The sequence below is a fragment of the Phymastichus coffea genome, unplaced genomic scaffold (genome assembly GCF_024137745.1).
Source record: "Phymastichus coffea isolate CEN01 unplaced genomic scaffold, Cenicafe_Pcof_1.1 PCOF00003, whole genome shotgun sequence".
Taxonomy (NCBI): Eukaryota; Metazoa; Arthropoda; class Insecta; order Hymenoptera; family Eulophidae; genus Phymastichus; species Phymastichus coffea.
This window is the reverse complement of record NW_026706814.1, coordinates 7,631,517-7,652,742: the sequence shown is the minus strand read 5'-3', so window position 1 is coordinate 7,652,742 and position 21,226 is coordinate 7,631,517. Positions and strand designations below refer to the sequence as shown.

Here is a 21,226-nt window from a genome sequence, read left to right as displayed (position 1 = left end):
TTTTTGCATTGTGACTCTGTAAATAGTCCTTGTTAAGGATGGCTCCTCCTCAGAATCCTGTGATTGAGCATCGATGTTTCTCTTGCCCGAATAAGGGTTTCATCAATCTGGCTGATGCAGTGCAGTGCCCGGGCTGTAAATCGTACTTTCATCGCAGCTGTGCTGGAAAAGCGGTCAAGCTATCAAACGGCGCATTCAAGAAATGTTGCGGAAGGAAGGACATCGAGCGACCCGGGACGGGATCTCTGCTTGGAACGGAGTTGGAGATTTCCGTGGATGGCGATGATGCGTTGTATAATCCCTCCAAGTCCCCTAATCCGCCTAACATTACCGGTGGTGAAGGGCGATTATCACATATCGGCTCAGCAAGTTGTTCCCTAAGCCAATCGAAAGATAATAAGCCGGTATGCCAGTCCATGCAGACTCTTGCTTCTCCACAGCGGGCACCAATATCGTCGTGGGATGAGATGAAGGGCTTTATAGTAGATATAAAGTCCCAGATTGTTGAGCAAATAACAAGCTCCCTCAATGAAAAGTTCTCGACTATTAATGAACAGATAACGGGGTTGCAGCAAGATATAAACAATACTTGTGTAGCGCTGACGAAGCAGATTGATGATTTGCATTCCGCGATTCAGGATAATGCTGGATTGATTGACCAGCACGAGCAGAGAATTTCACAGCTGGAGTCAAACGCCTCAAGCATGCCAAGCGATATGGAGGATGCCATAATTGCTGAATGCACGGAAATTAGAAGACGGGAAAAAAACTGCATATTATATGGCTTTGCTGAGGCGGGATCGGCAGCTGCGGATCTTGCCTCATTGCAAACATTACTTTGTGACGCGCCCTTCGATCGTGCTGGCCTGCAGGTGGTGCGACTTGGTAAACAATCAGAGTCCACAGTTAGACCAATGAAGATTGTTTTCATGTCATCCAGTGATGCGGTTTGGCTTATTCGGAACTCGTCAGCGGCTTTCAAGGATAAGAAGGGTGTCAAATGCGGTCCTGATCGTACTCCCAAGCAACGTGAGCAGCTGAAAAAGTGTATCGCTGAGCTGAAATTGCGTGAGCAGGCGGGCGAGCGAAATTTGAAGATTAGAACGGTAAATGGCATCGCAAAGATTGTGACTCAGGGAAACTAATGAACGCAACCACTTCAATTTCATCGCCGGCAATCAGCATATACTATCAAAACGTCGGTGGCCTTAAGTCTAAATTGGAATCATTTATACATGGTGCTCTCATGTGCTCTCCCAGGACGGATTTGATTGTCATCATAGAGTCATGGATGGACCCGTCTGTGCACGATTCTGCTCTCAGGATACCGGGATATAATTTGGTTCGTCTTGATCGAGATAGCATTGGGAGTGGTAAAACACGTGGAGGCGGTTTGCTTATCTGGTTAAATGATCAATACTCGTTCAAAATAATAACTTCCGCTTCATTTAATTTAGAGTATTTGATCCTGCGACTGATTTGCCCTCATGAGCTGCTATTATCTGTTGCGTATTTGCCACCAATCACTTCATTAACTGGGCACGCATTTGTTTCATCCATGGAGTTATACTGCCAGACACTGGAGGGCATCTGCCTATCGTCTCCTGATATGCCTGTTGTGATCCTGGGCGATTTCAATTTGCCGCTGTGCACATGGTCACGGGGCTCTGGACTAGGTTTTGTGGACGATCGTCGTGTGAATTCATCGATTCGACCGGCGGCGGAGTGTTTGCAATGCTGCATGGTGTCTCTTCAGTGCTCCCAATGGATAACAACGAAAGGATTGAATGAGTATACACTAGATTTGGCCTTCACGAATAGGATTTTCGAGGTGCTTTCTCCGCTGGATCCATTATCTCCATCAGATGGTCACCATGCTTCTCATCTGCTGTATGTTCGCGAGGTGGGCCAGCGCTGTGCGGCAAGGAATGGAGCTGTGAAATCACAACCTCCATCCTTTAACTTTAGGTTGGCAGATCATGTGGCCATTATAGATGCGTTGTGTGCGGTTGAGTGGGGTGAAGTGCTGGATGACCAAGCTCCATTGGACTACAATGTGAGCGTGTTCTATGTTAAATTGTTCGAGGTGATTGGTTGCCATACTCCTAGAGTGAGGAGGGTTGTATCCACATATCCGGCATGGATGTCCCGTGGCTTAAGAGAGTTGATCGTTAAGAAGAAGGCTGCTCATGCCTGCTATAAGGCGTTTGGTGATGTATGTTCACTGTCTGAGTTTCGTCGATTACGCTCGTTGTGTAAGAGTAAGCAACGAGCTGATTTTCGTGAGTATGTGCGTGCATCCGAGGACTCCCTTTGCGCGGATCCTGGCAGATTTTGGCGCTTTATTAATAGAAATTCTGGTGGCACCACTTGTCCTCCGTCGATGTTTCTTGCTGATGAAAGGTCAGATGATACTCAGCATATCGTGGACTTGTTTGCACGGCACTTCTCATCGGTTTTTCAGTCGACGGATTCGCCTTTTGATCCTGCGAGTTTTAGGGTTGATGACAGCTCTCTGTCTGCATTAACTCTCAGCATACAGGATATTGAACGTGGCTTGACTGGCATTGGTGACTCCATGAAGCCGGGACCAGATGGCTTACCGGCGGGTTTCATCTCGCGGATCGGGTTGGCGCTTACTGAGCCGCTCTATTTATTATTAAATCAGTCTCTTACTCAGGGTGTGTTTCCCGAGGCTTGGAGGAAATCTTATACAATCCCAGTGTTCAAAGGTAGGGGTGATAAGGCTGACATCAAAAACTATCGTCCGATTGCCAAGATGTGTGTTTTCTCTAAGCTCTTCGATGCTCTTGTGACGGAAGGAATTTCGTCTTTTCTGCTGCGTGGTATTAGTCCTGCTCAGCATGGATTTTGCCCCAAGCGCTCCACAGTGTCTAACCTCTCAGTGTTTCTGGAAAACGTAGTTGATGTTCTGGATGCTGGGAAGCAGATGGACGTTGTTTACACTGATCTGACCAGTGCATTTGACCGAGTTAGCCATTTGCTTTTGATAAGTAAATTGGAGTGTTTTGGCTGTGCTGGAATCTTATTGCGTTGGTGCACATCATATCTGGCTGGGCGCGTGTACTGCGTGCAGATGGATGGGGTATGCTCTTCCCCATATCTCGCTTCATCAGGTGTGATTCAGGGCTCTCATTTGGGTCCACTGTTCTTCATTCTGTTTATGAATGATTGTTTCGCTTCGATAAGGAACTCGACCATACTTTTTTACGCCGATGATGCGAAGATTTTTAGGAATACCTCGGAGGCGATTGGCTATCGTGCACTGCAAGATGATATAAATTCGTTCCATTCGTGGTGTGTAAACAATGGTATGAGCATAAATGCCTCCAAATGTGCGGTCATGTCCTATGGGCGCACTAAGCAACTGACACGATATGACTACTCGATCTGTGGTGTGGCTTTGGAGCGTGTCTCGGTAATTAAGGATCTTGGTGTGACATTTGATGAGAGGCTGACATTCAGTTTCCACGTAAGTCGCATCTGCTTGTCTGCATCTAGGGCACTGTCATCTGTTCTCAGGGGCACGCGTGACTTTCGTAACTCGAACACACTCGTTGTCCTCTATAATGCTCACGTGCGTTCCATTCTGACATATGCGGCAGTTGTATGGGCGCCGCAACAGCGGTATAATAGAGCTAAGCTTGAGTCTGTCCAACATAGATTTATCCGTTTCCTCTCAAATCGTTTTGGCGCAGGGATGCACCCCCTGTCACATGACTACTCTGCTGCGGCCAGGACGTTCAGTATTGGATCAATATCATCAGTTATTGAATATCAAACTGCATTATTCCTTTATAAGATCTGCCATGGCTTGGTAGGCGTGGATTATCTCTTGAGCAGGATCAGATATGTTGAGCGTTCGAGAGAATTGCGTGAGCGTCATGTGACCTTCACTGTCTGCATGAGGAGAGGCGGTTTGGGACACATTTCGGTGATTGATCGGGCATGCAAGATTGTAAACGATCTTCAAAATCCACCAGCTATAATGTCCTGCTCCGTGAGACAATTTAAAAATGCGATTAGCACTAAACTCCTGCGTTATTGTTAGTTATTTCTAATTATTTAATTCACTCTTTAATTATAGTTCTTAGATGTATAAGTTTTGTTGTTGGTTGCGATATTAGTATTAGTATACTTTGCCATTATAAATTAGTTCTAACCTCTTTAGTATTATTACTCTGTTTTTTTTTTCCAATTTTTGTGTCACGATTAATAGATTAGATTAAGTTTTGTATTTTTTATTTAGTTATTGATTTTTTTTAATATGTTATAATATATACGTTTGTTCTTATATTTTTTTTGTAATCTTATTTTTTAATTTTGTAATGTGTTAAAAGGGAGTTATTCTCCTGTACAAATAAAATGAAATGAAAATGAAAAAAAAAAAAAAATGAAAAAGTCTCCAATCAAACAAAAAATTAAAGATGCAATATATGCAAACTGCAAAGGAAATCATACAGCAAATTATAAAGGTTACGTAAGCAATTACAGCAAAAATTATTTCCTAAGTTGCGAGAAAGAACATTTCAAAATAGCATACAAGCAAATACAATCACAAATGCAAATTCAAATCCAAATGACAATAGAGTTAGACCGAACACAACATACGCACAGGTAATAGCTAAACATAGCGGCCAGAATGAAACAGAAACACCAAAATAAACAGCAATACACACAGAACAAAACAATTGCAGTAACGATGAAAAGTTAATTAATAAACTTGAACAATTAACGGAAAAAATGACGCAAACAATGGACATCTTGATAAAATTAGTAACCACACTTATTAATATATTAGTATAACCATGTCAAATCTGTCAAATCTAAAAATTGCTATCTGGAATGCAAATAGCCTTACGAGAAGACACCTCGAGTTAAGAGCATTTTTAATTCAAGAAAATATTGATATTATGTTAGTCTCAGAAACACACTTTACTAGCAAAAATTTTCTCCACATACCAAACTACTCAGTAAACAAAACAAATTATCCACTCGATAAAGCACACGGAGGTACAGCGATTATAATCAGAACAAATATAAATCACCACGTTCACAAACATACTAATAAAATCTTCCTTCAATCAACTAGTATAATCATCAAAGATAAAGAGGGACCGATTACAATATCAACTGTTTACTGTCCTCCAAACAAAACAATCACAAAGGAAAAATGGACAGAATTTTTCAAAACACTAGGAAATCGCTTTATAGCAGGAAGTGATTATAATGCGAAGCACTCGTGGTGGGGATCTAGATCAGAAACTCCAACACCTAGAGGCAGAGTACTCTATGAAATACTACAAAAAAATTAATTCACCCCGATATCCACCAGAGAACCAACATACTAGAATACAGACTTAACAAAGCTGCCGGACTTGATTGACTCTGCAATAGTAAAAGGGGTAAACAAAAATTATTTCGAAGCGGCACCATGCCTAGATCTTACATCGGACCATTCGCCGGTAATAATTACTCTTCATCGTGAAGTACACAACAATGTAAATAAACACATAAAAGTGGACTGGAAAAAATATACTCTTTCCATAGATGAACGCATTACGTGTAATATCCCACTCAAAATAACTATCAATATAGAAACCTGCATAAATTCACTCAACGTACTCTTATTTATCACCATTAATGACTGCTCTACAATAACAACCAGAAATAATATGCAACAAATACACTCCTCTAGAATAGCCAAAAAAAATCAAAGAAAAAAGATACCAAATAACCAGATCAAGTCAAGATAAATCAAAACTCAACAAAGCAATCAAAGTCCTAAAGAAAATGCTACAAGAAGAAAAAAATATCCAAACACAAAATTATCTTAGAACACTGAGTCCAACAGAAGCAACAGACTATTCACTATGGAAAGCGACAAAACGACTTAAAAGACCAACAACATATATACCGCCTATCAGAAAACCGGATGGTGAATGGGCGAGATCGTACGACGAAAAAGTTGAAACCTTCGCATACCACCTTAGCACTGTATTCCAGCCACACCAAAGAATAATTACCGAACGGGAAGAAAGAATTTTCCTAGAAGTATCTGGTGCACAAGATAGCACTCCGATCAAATCGATAAAAATGAAGGAAGTTATTATTAATAATATTACTCATTATTAATAATATTAAAAACAGAAAAGCTCCCGGATTTGATAATATTACGGGAAAAATGATTAAAATGCTACCCAAAATTGCGATAAGATACATAACGATTGTTTTTAATGCATGCTTGCGTCTCTGCTATTTTCCTTCCTAGTGGAAAGTAGCTGAGATTGTATTAATACCTAAATCTGGAAAGCAACCAGAACTGTTAACGTCTTATAGACCGATCAGCCTTCTACCTTCATTATCAAAAATTTTTAAGAAACTAATAATAGCTAGAATCACTCCAATAATAGCAAACAGGAAACTTATTCCCGAGCATCAATTCGGATTCAGGAATAGTTACTCCACGATTGATATGTGTGTGTGTGTGTGTGTGTGTGTGTGTGTGCGCGCGCGCGTGTGCGTGTGTGTGTGTGTGTGTGTGTGCGCGCGCATGTGTGTGTGTGTGTGTGTGTGTGTGTGTGAGAGAGAGAGCAGGTTAACCGAATAGTGGCTGTGACTAGGAAGGCGTTAAAGGACAGAAAGTATTGCACTGGAATATTGCTCGATGTCTTACAAGCATTCGACAGAGTATGGCACGAAGGATTGTTATGCAAGCTCAAGAGATTTCTCCCTGTGCGCCACTACGAGCTATTTCAGTCATACCTACAAAATAGAAGATTTCAAATCAAAATAAACAAGTGTAAGTCAAAAAGCCATCTAATAAAGGCAGGAGTACCACAAGGCATTGTTCTTGGCCCAACGCTATATTTGTTATACACTTCAAACCTACTAATATCAAATAACATCGTGACAGCAACATATGCAGATGACACAGCAATTCTATCTGTATAACCAGAGGCAACAATAGTATCCAAAACAATTCAAAATTCGTGGAGAATAATAGTTAACGAAAGTAAATCTGTTCACACCACATTCACCCTCCGTAAAAATACGTGTCCATCCATTACACTTAATAACAAATACATACCGCAAAAAGACCATGTCAAATACTTAGGCATCCACTCGGATAGAAGGTTGACATGAAAACAAGATATATTTACAAAAAGAAAACAACTAGGATTAAATTGGAGAACAATTTACTGGCTCATTGCAGCAAAATCCGAGTTAACAATCGAAAACAAACTCTTGTTATATAAAGCAGTACTCAAGCCAGTCTGGACTTATGGTATCCAACTATGGGGAGCCGCTTCGAACTCGAACATCGAAATACTGGAAAGGTATCAATCGAAAGTCCTACGCAGCATAACAAACGTGCCTTGGTTCGTACCAAACGAGATCATTCGAAAAGACTTTTAGATTACAACAGTAAAGGAAGAAATAATTAATTTCTACAAAAAATACCACACTAGACTGCAAAACAACTCAAACGAACTTATCAACAAACTGCTCTCGGAAGAGATTACCAACACTAGACTCAAGAAACATAAACTGATGAACGACGAAATAGATTAAGTTAATTATGCAAAAACTGTAAACAAAAACAGCATACTCACTGGAGTGTTCTGTTATTTAGATTATGTATATCAAGTAGTAGAAACATTTGCTTATTGTCTCACTATGTGAGGTAGATTGGAAATTTACATCGAGTTAATAAAAAAAAATCTTTCGGAACGCAAAGTATCATCAACATATTTGTAATAGAAAACAGGATTAATTTGATATTCATTCCGCAACACGCTCAGGCAATGTTTCTCTAAGTCTTCCATCACAATATTAGCCAGTAGAGGAGAGATAGGTGAGCCCATCGGGCTTCCAAATATTTATTTATAATTTGTTTATTTTGTGTTGAACACAAAATATGTGTTATTATATAAAAATTTTATACCTTTCCGAATATCTTCTATTGTAAACTCTCAATTTTTAATTTGTTCATAACGTTTGTCCAATCCCTCTAAGACTAAATCACACGATATGTTTGTGAATAAGGAACTTACATCCAATGATATTAAAACGTGATCGTTTGGAATAATGATGAATTAAAAACAAACGTGAAAAATTGCAGTTTAAAAAATATTCACCAAAGTAGATCTTGTGCATGTTTAAGTATAGAGGTCGATGTTAATGCATCACGTTTTTTAAGGTTACAAACTCACGATTAAGTATTGAATAGATTAAATACTTGTAAGTTCAGTACTTAAAACTATAAACTTCAGAATATGGACACTTTGGTTGTATAATCTTTGAATTTAGGACTTTATAGATGTTATTTGTCGATTTAACGAGATACTGTCTCTTTAATACAATTGAAAAATCGACATAATCCACTTCATGATAAGAGATATATTTTAGGTCATTAACTTATTTATTTATTGTTGCTTTCAAAACACGTAACAGCGATGAAGTTTTAATTGAAAATAACAGTAACAACTTTTAGATAACCTTGAATCTGAGGTTGTAACAGGTATTTGAACCGCCACAATATGATAATTATTTATCGAAAAGAATAATGTGCTAAATTGCTCGTTGTAGGTTCGAGCAAAGGTCCTACGAGATCTGGCTCGGTAGTCCAAGTTGCCGTGGATTATGCTATGTAGCAATGGCTCCCGGAAAGCGTCGTAAATCGTGCAGTTGAAATCGTGAAAGAAATGGAAAGCGATACTACGTTAAAGGTATTTATGTCGATGAGATCTCGGAGTGAACGAGCTTGGGGAAGTTGAGAGGTAATATATGAATAAAGGTTACCAGTGATGACTACATCATTATATAAAGGAAGAAAAGAAGCAAAGTATCAAAGAAAAATGTAGGAATATATGCAGTAGGACGTTGATAGAGAGCCGCATATAAAAGTTTACAATTATTATTTATTATTTCGGCTATTATTAATTCTGAGTTATTATCAAAGATTGGTTGCGAAGTAACTAAGATTTTTATATGGAGTTGAGTACGAAAATAAAAACCAACGCCTCCACCCTCCTTGCCTATGCGCTCAAGTCAGAAAAATTTGTAACTTTCAAATGCAAGGTGAGAATCGTGAATATTTTTGTTGCGCTTAGTTTCGAAGATGGATATGACGTAATTTTTACTATGAACTTGAGCTTCCAATAGGACAAAGTGCGAGGAATTCTTAAAAACATTTATATTAATGTGGGCTATTGTGAAAGTTAAGGTTGGTGCTGGTGTAGGTTGCTGCACGTGTAGTAGTCTCAATCAAAGTGAGGAAGCAGCAAGCGTTTAGCTGGTAGTTTGGCACTGCTTGATTTTGCAAGGTATTGATTGTAAACTCGTTTTGTTTTTGTTTTTGATTGGTGTGTGATAGCTGAACCGCAGGTTAGGGAGCAGTCAACTGCAGTTTAGGTTAGATTTCAACCTTTAGGCTGTGGTTACAAATTTCATGGGCATTTTCCTTGTCAATTGCAAATTAATCAAGATGTCGCTTAGATACCTCTTAAAATGCACCACCTAGAGCAGTATCAGCTCAAGAAAGTTGAAAACATTTAGTCAATTGGTTGAAATCCGGAGCTGTAGAAAAGACACGTCCGTTACTTACTAGAGAGAGAATAAGAGAGAGAAAGAGGAAGAGAGAGAGGGAGAGCGAGAGAGAAAGAGGAAAAGAGAGAGAGAGCGAGAGAGAAAGAGGAAGAGAGAGAGAGGAAGGGAGAGAGTGAGAGAGAGGGAGGGAGAGAGAAACGGCAGGCATATTAGTATAGGAAGGGGGGCACACATTTTTTTTGGCTCATAACTTTTCATTAAAGTGTATATTTTTTGACATATAGGTATCTATGGAAAGCTAGAGATCTTAACTAACTACCAACGAAGGAGAAAAATCGATTTTGTCAAATAGAATAATATTTTTTTGCTAATTTTATGGAGTGGTCATTTTTGACTAAAATCTATTTGAGTTCGATTGTGGGCACCCTTGCAAAATCTGCTGAAAATGCAAAAAAATGAAGAGAAATCATCAAGAATATAGAAAAATTGAAGTTTATTTATTTTAGAATATAAATATTTTAGAATAACATTTTAGAAATTTGTGTACAGCTTATCCACAGAACAGCGTTTAATGGCATTAAGCATCACAGTAAAATCCATATCGAACGATATTGCTTATTAATTATTAGTTAGGTACAATCAACGACGATATTTCACAATTATTAAAAAAAAAAGACTAATTTTGGTGCCCACAACCGAATTTGCCAGCCATTTTGGGAAGTTGTGAAAAAAAATTGTTTGTGTCAACATATTGATTGCAATCGATAATGCATCACAAATTAGGAAAAAATTCCTAATGAAGAAATATATATTACACTCACCTTTATAGATTCATTTCTATTTATAATACTGTTGAAAAAGATTACATAAAATTTCAAGCGTAGAAAAATTAATGTGCTCACAACACAAAACAGACGCGTTTGTTTGCTTCGATATTTGCTATAAAAAAACGTTTTTCCATAATACACAAACGACTTTTATCAATAAAATCTCATCTCCTTTCTATCAATAGAAACGCCAGGGTGTCCACCTCTTACCTACTTATAATTAACGAGTTTCACTGTGAATAAAACTGTACCAGTTGAGTTATACTGTATCACTATTCTTTTGGTTTGGTAGGGTCGAGCGTTTTTCTGCTTTGTCACACTCAAACAGCAATCACCATGGCTGGCCCTTTGTTTCTGTATGAGTACAAATCACCACTATCAGAAACAGAAGCAACTCCAAAGGCAATCGGCTATAGGGTCGCATAGATAAGAATCAACAACGCCAAAATTGAGGAATAATTGATGGCAACTAGGTATCGGCTGGCTAGCTCGATGATCACGACGACAATGCGGTGAGTACCACGGAAGGGCATTATTCCAACTTTGCATCACCCATTTACTTCTGTATTAGCCGGTGATAACTTATGTCTATTTTCCTTTCTCTCTTTCGCAAGCGAGGTGCGTAAGAAGTGTGAAAGCGAGAGTTACGGAGAAAGAGAAAGAGAGAGTCAACAAAAGAGAGAAGATTCAAAGTACAATTTGAGCTGGATCATGGAATTGTGTGTCGCCAATTTTTGTCCCTTTTTACGAGTAGACGGTTTCGAGTTTTCGAACGTAGCGTGGTTTCGCTGAATTTTTAAGTTATACCTGTTAGTGAATACACATCAGGTACGCAGGTTTACCAGTTTAATTTTGTGGTTGTGGCTGCGTCGCGCCTAGCCAATGTTCAATCATTACACAGGCGTATATCAGGATCTTAGCATGTTTTCTCTCTTGTATCTTCGGGCGTTATGGATACGTGTGTGCGGCCGAGCAAATTTAAACGAGTATCACTGAATTTCGCCTGTTATCGACTCTCACTCTTGACATTAGTTTCCCATGCAACTAGTGTACACGATTTCGTCATGGGAGCGTTCGCACCTCCAGAAAACTCTTTAGAAATAATTTGTGCAGCTAACTGGGCGTAGAACCTTCCGGGTTGTCGGTCGAATCTTAGTTACGTCGTATCCTTCATGGGGATTGTGCAATATGTCTACAAATATTGGATGTGAGGATGTATGCACTGGCATACCTTAGAGGTATATACTTAGGTAAGATTTAAGTGGCACTCATAGGAAAGAGGGTGATACACGTGCGCAGAGTGGTAATTCATTGGATCGGTAGTGCAACCAGTTAATGTATGAGCCAGAGCACGTTCGCAACAGTGGTACAAGGCGAAATAGTTAGCAACTCGATCAAGGGTTTACAGCCACTCGTGACGCAAGAGCAGACGGTGGGCCGGACCTCTTGACTATGCACCTGAGGTGGCCATAATACATGGATGCGCTGACGCATACATAGTAGGTGTGTAACAGATTTTCGACCACTAGTGGAGTGAATCGGTGTCCAGTGGTCATGACGTGTCTGCGCAGTAGCGAGCATTTCCGGATCCGTACGCCATTTGTCATATTTTTGAGGACTTAATTTTTCTTCATTTCAAGACTTTTGAATATTTTTATTTTTTATGCTATTAAATATTTTTCTTTTACTGTATTTTTTATTATTTTGTATGTCCATTTCACAAGTGGTAAGAGTGCTGCCGACGAAGTTGGATATCACACCCAGGTTTGGATCGATAGCGTCACTTGCAGCATGATTAAGCTGGCGCAGTCTATTAAGGAGGACTCAATGCCTACACTGTAAACTTTAGGGCCAACTGCGTGACTACTAACGTGTGTAGACGTCGGAAATACCCTTCCGTTACTATCGTTTGTTTTTTTGTTTATAAATTTGTAGGTTGGTTAACATATTGCATCTCTCGCTCGCTTGCTATTAAATGCTACCCATCACAACGAAAGCGAACTTGTACATACACACTTGGGCAGACAGTCGAAGCTACAGTACTTACCAATGCGGATGTTAACATTTTTTCAACGTGACAACAACTAGTAATTAATTGAAAAGCTCTTGCAATCTCATTTTCTTACTTCACAGTATGTGAATTTTTTAAAACATAATCTATGACATAGCCCTTTCTCAAGGTTACATAAAGGACAGTATTATTTTTTGTAAAGAAAATACGACAAATGATTTATGAATATACCGCATAATTCAATTGGAATATACCACTATTTTGTATCAAGGTCACTTGAAAGTTAGTACTATTTTGTTCAGCTCATTTGACGGTCAATGCTACGTTTACGTCAATGCTACGTCTATGGACTAGATGACCATTTATTGAATTGAAAATATAAATAACGGCTAATTTGGCGTACAGGAATTTTCCTCTATAAACTTTGTAACAAATATCACTTATACTTCACGATTGAGATTATTAAGATTCAAAATGTACTCATTAAATATTACAATTGAATCAAATCGGAGCTACATTTTTTTTTCATTTTCCATATTATTATTTCATAGTCGTGCGTATCGAACTTTGAATAGCCTTTGGATATTGACATCCTGAATTCCAAATTTATAATAGAAAGCTGTATTATTATCAAATGCATTATAATATCAAATGAAATTTACCGCAACTGATTGTAAATATGTACATTGTCATTTTGTGATGTAATGAGCCTCAATATTAAATTACAACATTTTCAGAATAAACGTATAATCATGCAGTTTTCATGAAACAATGAAGTAAATTATTCTATTCAAAAGAACTAATACAACGTAAGTACCTCAATAGTTATCTTATATACAATATATTCATTTTTATGAGGCTGTATTTATATGTACATAAATTTAGATATAAATTTATTTTTCAATTTAATAGAATGTTTGAACAAAACTGAAAGAATTATTTTGCCTGTCAACAGTTTAATTTATCATCAAAACAGATTTTCCTCTTGCGAATAAGTTCATCATGAAAAGAAATCCATTTTATTTTGTATAAGAAACTAGCTTATTGACAAAAAAAAATACTATGGAGTAATATTACATTCTCCTTAAAATTATCATCAATTGTAATACACAATTTTTATTATAAGGTTTATTAAAAAAAATTGATTCCTGTTCGCAACATTATTCGTTAATTATGTTATCAATTTAATAAATGGTCATCTAGTCATGAAATGTATCATTGACCGTGAAGTAATCTTAATAAAATAATACTTTCAAGTTACCTTTTGAATATCTAGTATTATACTCTAATTTAACCATTTGGTATATTTATAAATCGATAATAGTATTTTCTTCACGGAGATCAGTACAAGTTTGCAAGCGGTAAAAAATTATTATTCTGAAAATTATATTTTTTGTTTACTTTCATAGACACTGTAAGAATATAAAAGAACAAAATCTTAATCTAAGATCAACTGATCTGTCTAAAATTGTTAAATAATTATTTTTAAAAAGAACCCATTGAATTTTCACGTATGGTTCACTTCAAATTTGATTTGAGTACAAGCTTCTCTCAGCTTTGTAGCTGTAGAGCTGGTATGCTGGCTAGCAATGCTAAATGGTTAAGACAGAAATATGTCTCATAAAAAAAATAGCCATTTCTGCCAGTGTTTGAGATACTAATCTCTTTCGCTCATTACTGCTCTGTCTGACGATGACATGTTTCATTATTCTAAACACAACAGACACCGTATACTCTTTGATAGCGCTATATCTAATCCAAATTTCATCCTTGCGACATTCCACCTTTTTTCTCTCGTATAAAATAAAGAAAAACGCACGTATTTTCATTTGATTCAAGTCGATACAAGTCGCAACTGGTAACGAATTGACCTATTCTCCGCTTCTTTCTCTTTCTCTTTCTCTCTTATTCTTTTTCACTCATTCGACAAGTGCGCTGCGCACCATCTTCCATGTATGCTCATACACACCCAATATACGAGGGTGGTCCGATAAGTACTTAGCCTCACCGCCCGATGGCGCCATTCTCGCAAAAGAAATATTCTATCACGTAGTACAACCTTCTAGATGGTTACTGTCAAGATTTCAGCCGGATCGGAGTTGTAGTTTATTTTTGAGAGCGTGTTAAAGCAAGTGTGTCCGTTGATTTTTGAAAAATGGCAAAATAGCAGTAGCGGTCGGTGATTCGATTCTTGTTTTTGGAAGGTAAATCGCGGAGCGAAATCAAAAAGCGCTTGGATGCTGTGTAAGGTGACTCTTCTCATTCGATGGCGACCATCAAAAATTGGTTTAACGAGTTTCAACGTGGTCGCACGTCGATTTTTGAAGAACCACGTCCAGGTGCTCCAAAACCGGCTACCACGGAGGATAACGTGACAAAAATTCACGATCTCGTATTGGCAGATCGATGATCGAAGATGCGCGAGATAGCTAAGATCGTAGGCATCTCAAAAGACCGCGTGGGTCATGTCCTGCATGAAATTTTGGGCATGAGAAAGCTGTCGGCGCGATGGGTGCCGCGTTTGCTCACTCCGGACAACAAGCGCAACCGTGAGACAACTTCAGAGCAATGTTTGATGCTGTTTAAGCGCAATCCGAAGGAGTTTCTGCGTCGTTTCGTGACAGTCGACGAAACATGGATCCACTGGTATACACCAGAGACCAAGGAACAGTCGAAACAGTGGATTTTACCCGGCGAAAGTGCTCCGAAGAAGGCGAAGACTGCCCCATCGGCCGGAAAGGTGATGGCCACCGTTTTCTGGAATTCACAAGGTGTGAACTACATCGACTACCTGGAGAGGGGCAAAACGGTCACAGAGCTACACTATGCCGAATTATTGGGCTGATTCGACGTCGAATTGCAGAAAAAATGGCCCCATTTGGCGAAGAAAAAAGTGCTCTTCCACCATGACAACGCACCGGCTCACACCTCCGCCGTCGCCATGGCCAAATTGGTCGAATTAGGCTACGAACTGCTGCCCCATCCACCGTATTCTCCAGATTTAGCTCCGTGCGACTTCTTTTTGTTTCCAAACTTGAAAAAGTCACTCGCCGGGCAGAAATTTGAGTCGAATGAGGAGGTAATCGCTGCCACGGAAGCCTACTTTTCAGACCTCGAGGAAACGTATTTTTCAGACGGGTTAAAGAAGTTGGAGCATCGTTGGGCCAAGTGTATCGAACTAAAAGGAGACTATGTTGAAAAATAAAACGCCACTTTTTCAAAATTTTCGTTTTTCTTTTGTAGGCTAAGTACTTATCGGACCACCCTCGTAGCAACACGCATTCGATCGCAATTATATGTAAACTATGCCTATTAGAGATACATTAAACTTTCACGTATCTCTAGCTTACAAGTTTTAATTAATATATATTTTAAATATACAAATAAGTTTTTTAATATCCAAGAAACAGTTTATAAAGGAAAAATTAATATATAATATAATTAAGATCAAATATACTAATATCAATGTGACTTACTTCTGCTCTCACTATTTTTTCCATTATGGTGAAAAGAGTTTCCTCTAATTTACAACTTTGAACTCCTTCAAACCATTCATTCCTGTGTTCGTTAGCTTCTCGAAGTGATACATCTAAATTATTATAAGTTTTCTCAGCTGCCAAATTCTGAAACAAATTTTATTCTCATAATAAATTTAATCACATAGTAAATATAATATTTAATAAAATTATTTCATTCTTCTACATTGGAGTTTAATAAGGGTATCACTAATACAGTAAGTATATGACTTTATTCAGATGATAGAAATGTAATTTGAATAAAGAAATAATTCACTGCTATATAATATATTAGCTTTTTGTACTTGTGAACTGCCTATGTCCTTTAAACCTAATTAGTTTAACTCTAGTAAAAAAAATTCATTCATACATTAGTCGAACTCATCGTAGAAATTTGGCGCTGAAGCCTATAAGATATCATATTTTTAATAAACATATAAGGTCTGTTTACAAGGTATCGTGAATTTTGAATAATGGTGAATTTGAAGTAATGGTACCGCAGCCACTGATTCCCCAGTCCTGGCCCCCTGTGACTTTTTCCTGTTCCTAAAACTGAAGAGGCCCATGAAAGGATGATGCTACGCCACGATTGAGGAGATAAAGATGGCATTGAAGGAGGAGCTGAACAAGATCACAAAAAATGATTTTTTTAAGTGCTTTGAAGATTGGAAAAAACGTTGGCACAAGTACATTATATCCGAGGGAGATTACTTTGAAGGAGATAAAATAGATATTCATGAATAAATAAATAATTTTTGAAAACATACAAAATTTACGATACTTATTGATCAGACCTCGTATGTTGATCAATCGAAGGCAAAATAAGGTATGAACACTGAAAAATATTGAAGAGAAATGATTTTACTGTAACGTTTTATTTCACATTCATTACAATGTTGCACAATAATTTTCAACTTATGATATCAAAAGAATAAAGGAAATGATCAATAATTGTATGTAAAGTATGAGTCTGTTATGTTGGATAAGACAATTGTATTTTTTCTTTCTTTGTTTCTTTTCGGAATTTTATGTTCCAATTATTCATTAATTCATCCGTGTCTTTCGAAAGTCGGATACTACATAACAATACTATTTGATATCTTGATTTTTTTTATCATTTTACAACAAGATTCATTAATATTTATCAACTTATTTTATTATTAAATGTTATTTTCTTGTTATTTTTCCTAGAGTAGAATGAAATTCGTGCAATACGAAGTCGTAAAGCGAGATCATGACGTGATAAAAAATCATAGCTTTACATGATTAATTTATAATTTTTCAAACGTCATAATTCATCTATCACACTCGAACATCTACGAGTATAAATTTAATAAGCATATTTTCTTTCCAGATTGTTTACTTTTAACATCTTTCACATTAAAATCATTTTCAAAATAACTTGTAGAAAAACACTTACCTTATCTCATTTCGCCATGATTCATTTTATGGACAGAGTTCTTTCTACGTACATATTACCTACTTTTACCTCGACTTATAATTAATTGCAGTCTTCTGTTCCAGTTAAAAAGAGCCAAATTAGCGATTAGCACATTGGAATTTTTCCGGTCTATCTGACTTCCTAATCAAATAATTTCTGTCATTTTTACTGTCCAGCTTACGATTAATTGCAAGGCATGCTTTTCGATTATCATTCGGACAGTTTCTTGTGTGTGGTATCCAATCGTCAAATACTTTGTAACATTGTTTCTTACTACCATAAGTGCAATATTTTCTGTAGTGATTATATATCGCACATGGCATAGCATAGTCATAGCACGGCAGTCGATGAAGAAGGGCGTCGGTTCTCCTGCTAGTATTGTAATAGTCTAAGTTTCCCCTTACCATCCAGACTGCAAAACCAGTTCCTTAAGTCCATTATAATCAAGTTTATTTCAAATCGACGCTTTATGAATACCTTTTGTAATAGTTACAGCAGGATAGCATTTTTAGTAGCACGTTTATGTTAGTAACTTTCATTACACAGCTATACACACAAAAATATTTAGTACCAAAAACTAGACCAAGGTATCTATATGTTTTAGAGATCGCTGGTACCGAATCTGAGGTCGATTTAATCTTATCAGGTCATGTTCAAGATCATTTAATACACAGAATTCATCGAAACTAACTTGAAATAACGGATCTATAGGTTTTTCTAATAGCTGATTTCGTATTTGAGATCGGTTTGACTATTAGATAAGTTTCAAGTTCATTTTAATATCTCCAACATAAATAGACAAACAGCTGGACACGTGCTCACATAAGCTGTGAAAAGGGGTGAAGTATATTTTCACAGATTAATATATAGGTACGTATAGACAAAGTGAAAACACAGAATCAAAAGCAGAATCAAAATAACTGCACCAAAAAAATAAATATTACATATTCAAAATGTATCATAGTTAGCTGTATTTCAAGTGGTAAAGAGGATATACATCTTTAGGAATGATAGGAAATCGCTTCAAGTTTATTACTCATTTCTATAGTATCAAACAATTTTGTTGTCAAACTATTTACGAAGTAAATAGTATCTTTCATCTCTGTTTAAAGATTTTATCCATTGTTCCATAAGTTCCAATTTAATGTGCAGAGGTGGTATAAGAATTTCTGATGGATCAATAAGTAGTTCCTTTATTATATTTCCACAACCAGATTGGAAAGTTTTTTTCGGAGGTTAGACACTCTTCATATGATACTTTTTTCGATCTCTACTATCCCATTCACATAAAAAGCAAGGCAAAATATTTCGTAAATCGCAATTGCTGACCTGGTAGTATAGTGAGAATTTTAAGATTCCCGTAATTTTGCCATTGTTATTTATCGTACTTGATTCTATCTAAGATTACCTACATATGATAGTACGCTTCGTCTTATATAACTGAGTGTGCTATAGAAATGGATGCATAAACATTTGTGTTATGTAAAAGAACGCCTTTTATACTTTTTCTCGACCAATCAATGAAAATCTTCTACTTATTTGTTTTGTAACATTCTGGTTTAAGCTAATTCATCAATCCAAATATATTATCACAGTACACTAATGAGAATTCTTCATATTTCGCAAATTATTTACGAAATTTTTTATCTTTATCGCGATAGTCCGAATATTTAATTTTTTCAGCTTCCTTAGTATATTTCTTTAGCCATGATGTTAGCTACTTTGCTTCATCTATTGGTAGATACGCATTCTGACTAAGACACAGCCTCTTATAATATTTTACCTTTTTCTTTTTCAGTATAATTTAGAGTGTATTCCTCGTCATTTGCATCTACTACACTATTTATGGATACATTAAAATGAACTTAAATCTTACCTAATAGTCTAACCGTCCTTAATAATGAAATCAGCTATTCGAAAATCCTATAGACCTACTATATACATTTTTTTTGATGAATTCTACGGATTTGACCTTGAAAGGACCTTGAACATGACTTTGAAGGGTTAAGCTGATCCTGGATTCGGAATCAGTGACCTTGAAAGTATATTGGTACCTTGGTCTAATTTTTGGTATTTAAAATTTTTTTGTGGTGCTGTATAATAATAGGAAGGTTAATGTTTTCGTAAATTTTTATACTGCAATATTCTTGTAAATTTTCAGACCGAACCATTGATCAGTTCTCCCGGAGCGACTGATCAAAGCTTTAAAAAAAACACTAATAGAGCAAGATTTTTGTTCTGAATAAACTAATTGTAAGATGTTAAATATTGTGCAATCTTTTTAAAAATGAAAACAATTGATTTTCCTCTCATTTTTCTTACAATTGAAGCGACATAAGGAAAAAGGGCACTACCGGCCCTTTTTTGATATCATAGGTTTTTGAAATCTACTCTCTTACTACTATATACCTATAAAATAATATTTTAGGATCCTAATATTATTAGGATGATACCAGTCGAATTGACGAACATGTAGATATGTTATGAAAAAAGGACACATCTCAAGAAGTGCCATTCTTCCATTCAACGTTAAAATTTTTAAATATGAAAAGAAAATTCGTGTATACACGCTGCAGAAGCAGTTTACATAATGAAAAATATCAAAAGTTTCACACTTTGAACGAGTAACCGTGTCGAGCAGTTCGCGCAAATACACGATGACATCTAATAAAAGAAAACGTTCAAAAGTTGATTCAAAAAATAGAAATGCAAAGAAACGAAGACAGTCAGGTTTGGAATATCAAACAGAAAGTGGTACAATCATTGAAAAAAAAGTTTTTTTGTGTTAATGTATATTGTAAAAATGCGTGTTATGAGAAGTTGAGTAAAGAAAATCAGCAAAAACTATTTGAACATTTTTATGATTGTGGAAACAAACGAGTTCAAGATAATTTTCTTGGTGGTTGTATCAATATGCAAACAACTAAATATCAGACTATAAATTCTAAGTACAAAGATATTCGTAAAGTGTGGAAATATTCGATAAAAATTGATGGATTATGTGTGACGGTATGCTAAAAATTTCTAAGAACGTTATATCAAATTAGTCTTAAAAGAATTAGAGCTTTACAAACAGAAATATACTCTAATAGCGTAATTCAAGACTACCGAGGAAAACATCTTAATTGGCGTTACAAAATTCAATCTAGTGTTTGGAATTTAGCTGAAAAACATTTGAAACACATTCCTCACGGAAAATCGCACTACGCAAGAACCAAGACTAACAGAAACTACTTTGTCGATTCAAATTTAAATATTAAAATATTACATGAACTTTTTCAAAATTGTTATGAAGAGAAAACTAATAATTCGCTAAAAAATGTCATACCGCTCTTATTCATTGTTTTTCAAAATGTCAAACTCCTCATTTAGTTTACCATGAACAGACATGTGTGATTTTTTCACTGAGTCGAAAGTTAAGTTACAAATTAATTACAAGTTACAAATTACTTGTAACGATGAAAACAAACGAAAACTTATTCTAGAATTTAATTACGGTCAGAATTTGCCTCTGCCGAAATTGAATATTTCGTCGCAATATTATAAGAGGAACTTATATCTCTATGTATTTAACATCCATTGTCATAATGATGATAGCAGTGAATTATTTTATTTTTTAGAAAATGAATAAAAAAAAATTCCAACACCGTGTGTGCTTTTGTTTATCACTTTTTATCAAAATGCCTTGAAAATAATGAATATAATATAAAATAATGAAATAGTACTTTTGTCAGATGATTGTGATGGACAAAATAAAAATAACACATTTGTTTCCTTTTATGCATGGTTGTCTATCCATTTAAATAATATCATCACACACATCTTTCCTGTTGTTGGATACTCTTTCAATCAATGTGAT

At 36.4% G+C, this 21,226-nt stretch overlaps 1 protein-coding gene across 1 annotated transcript in view; it reads right to left on the bottom strand.

Annotated features, from left to right (window-relative positions):
- LOC131666139 (5'-AMP-activated protein kinase subunit gamma-2) overlaps positions 1-21,226 on the bottom strand; it is a 1,183,314-nt gene that overhangs the window by 102,333 nt on the left and 1,059,755 nt on the right. The window contains exon 14 of the mRNA XM_058938551.1: positions 15,888-16,034. Within this exon, the coding sequence (XP_058794534.1) occupies positions 15,888-16,034 (147 nt within the window). The remainder of the gene's footprint in view (positions 1-15,887; positions 16,035-21,226) is intronic.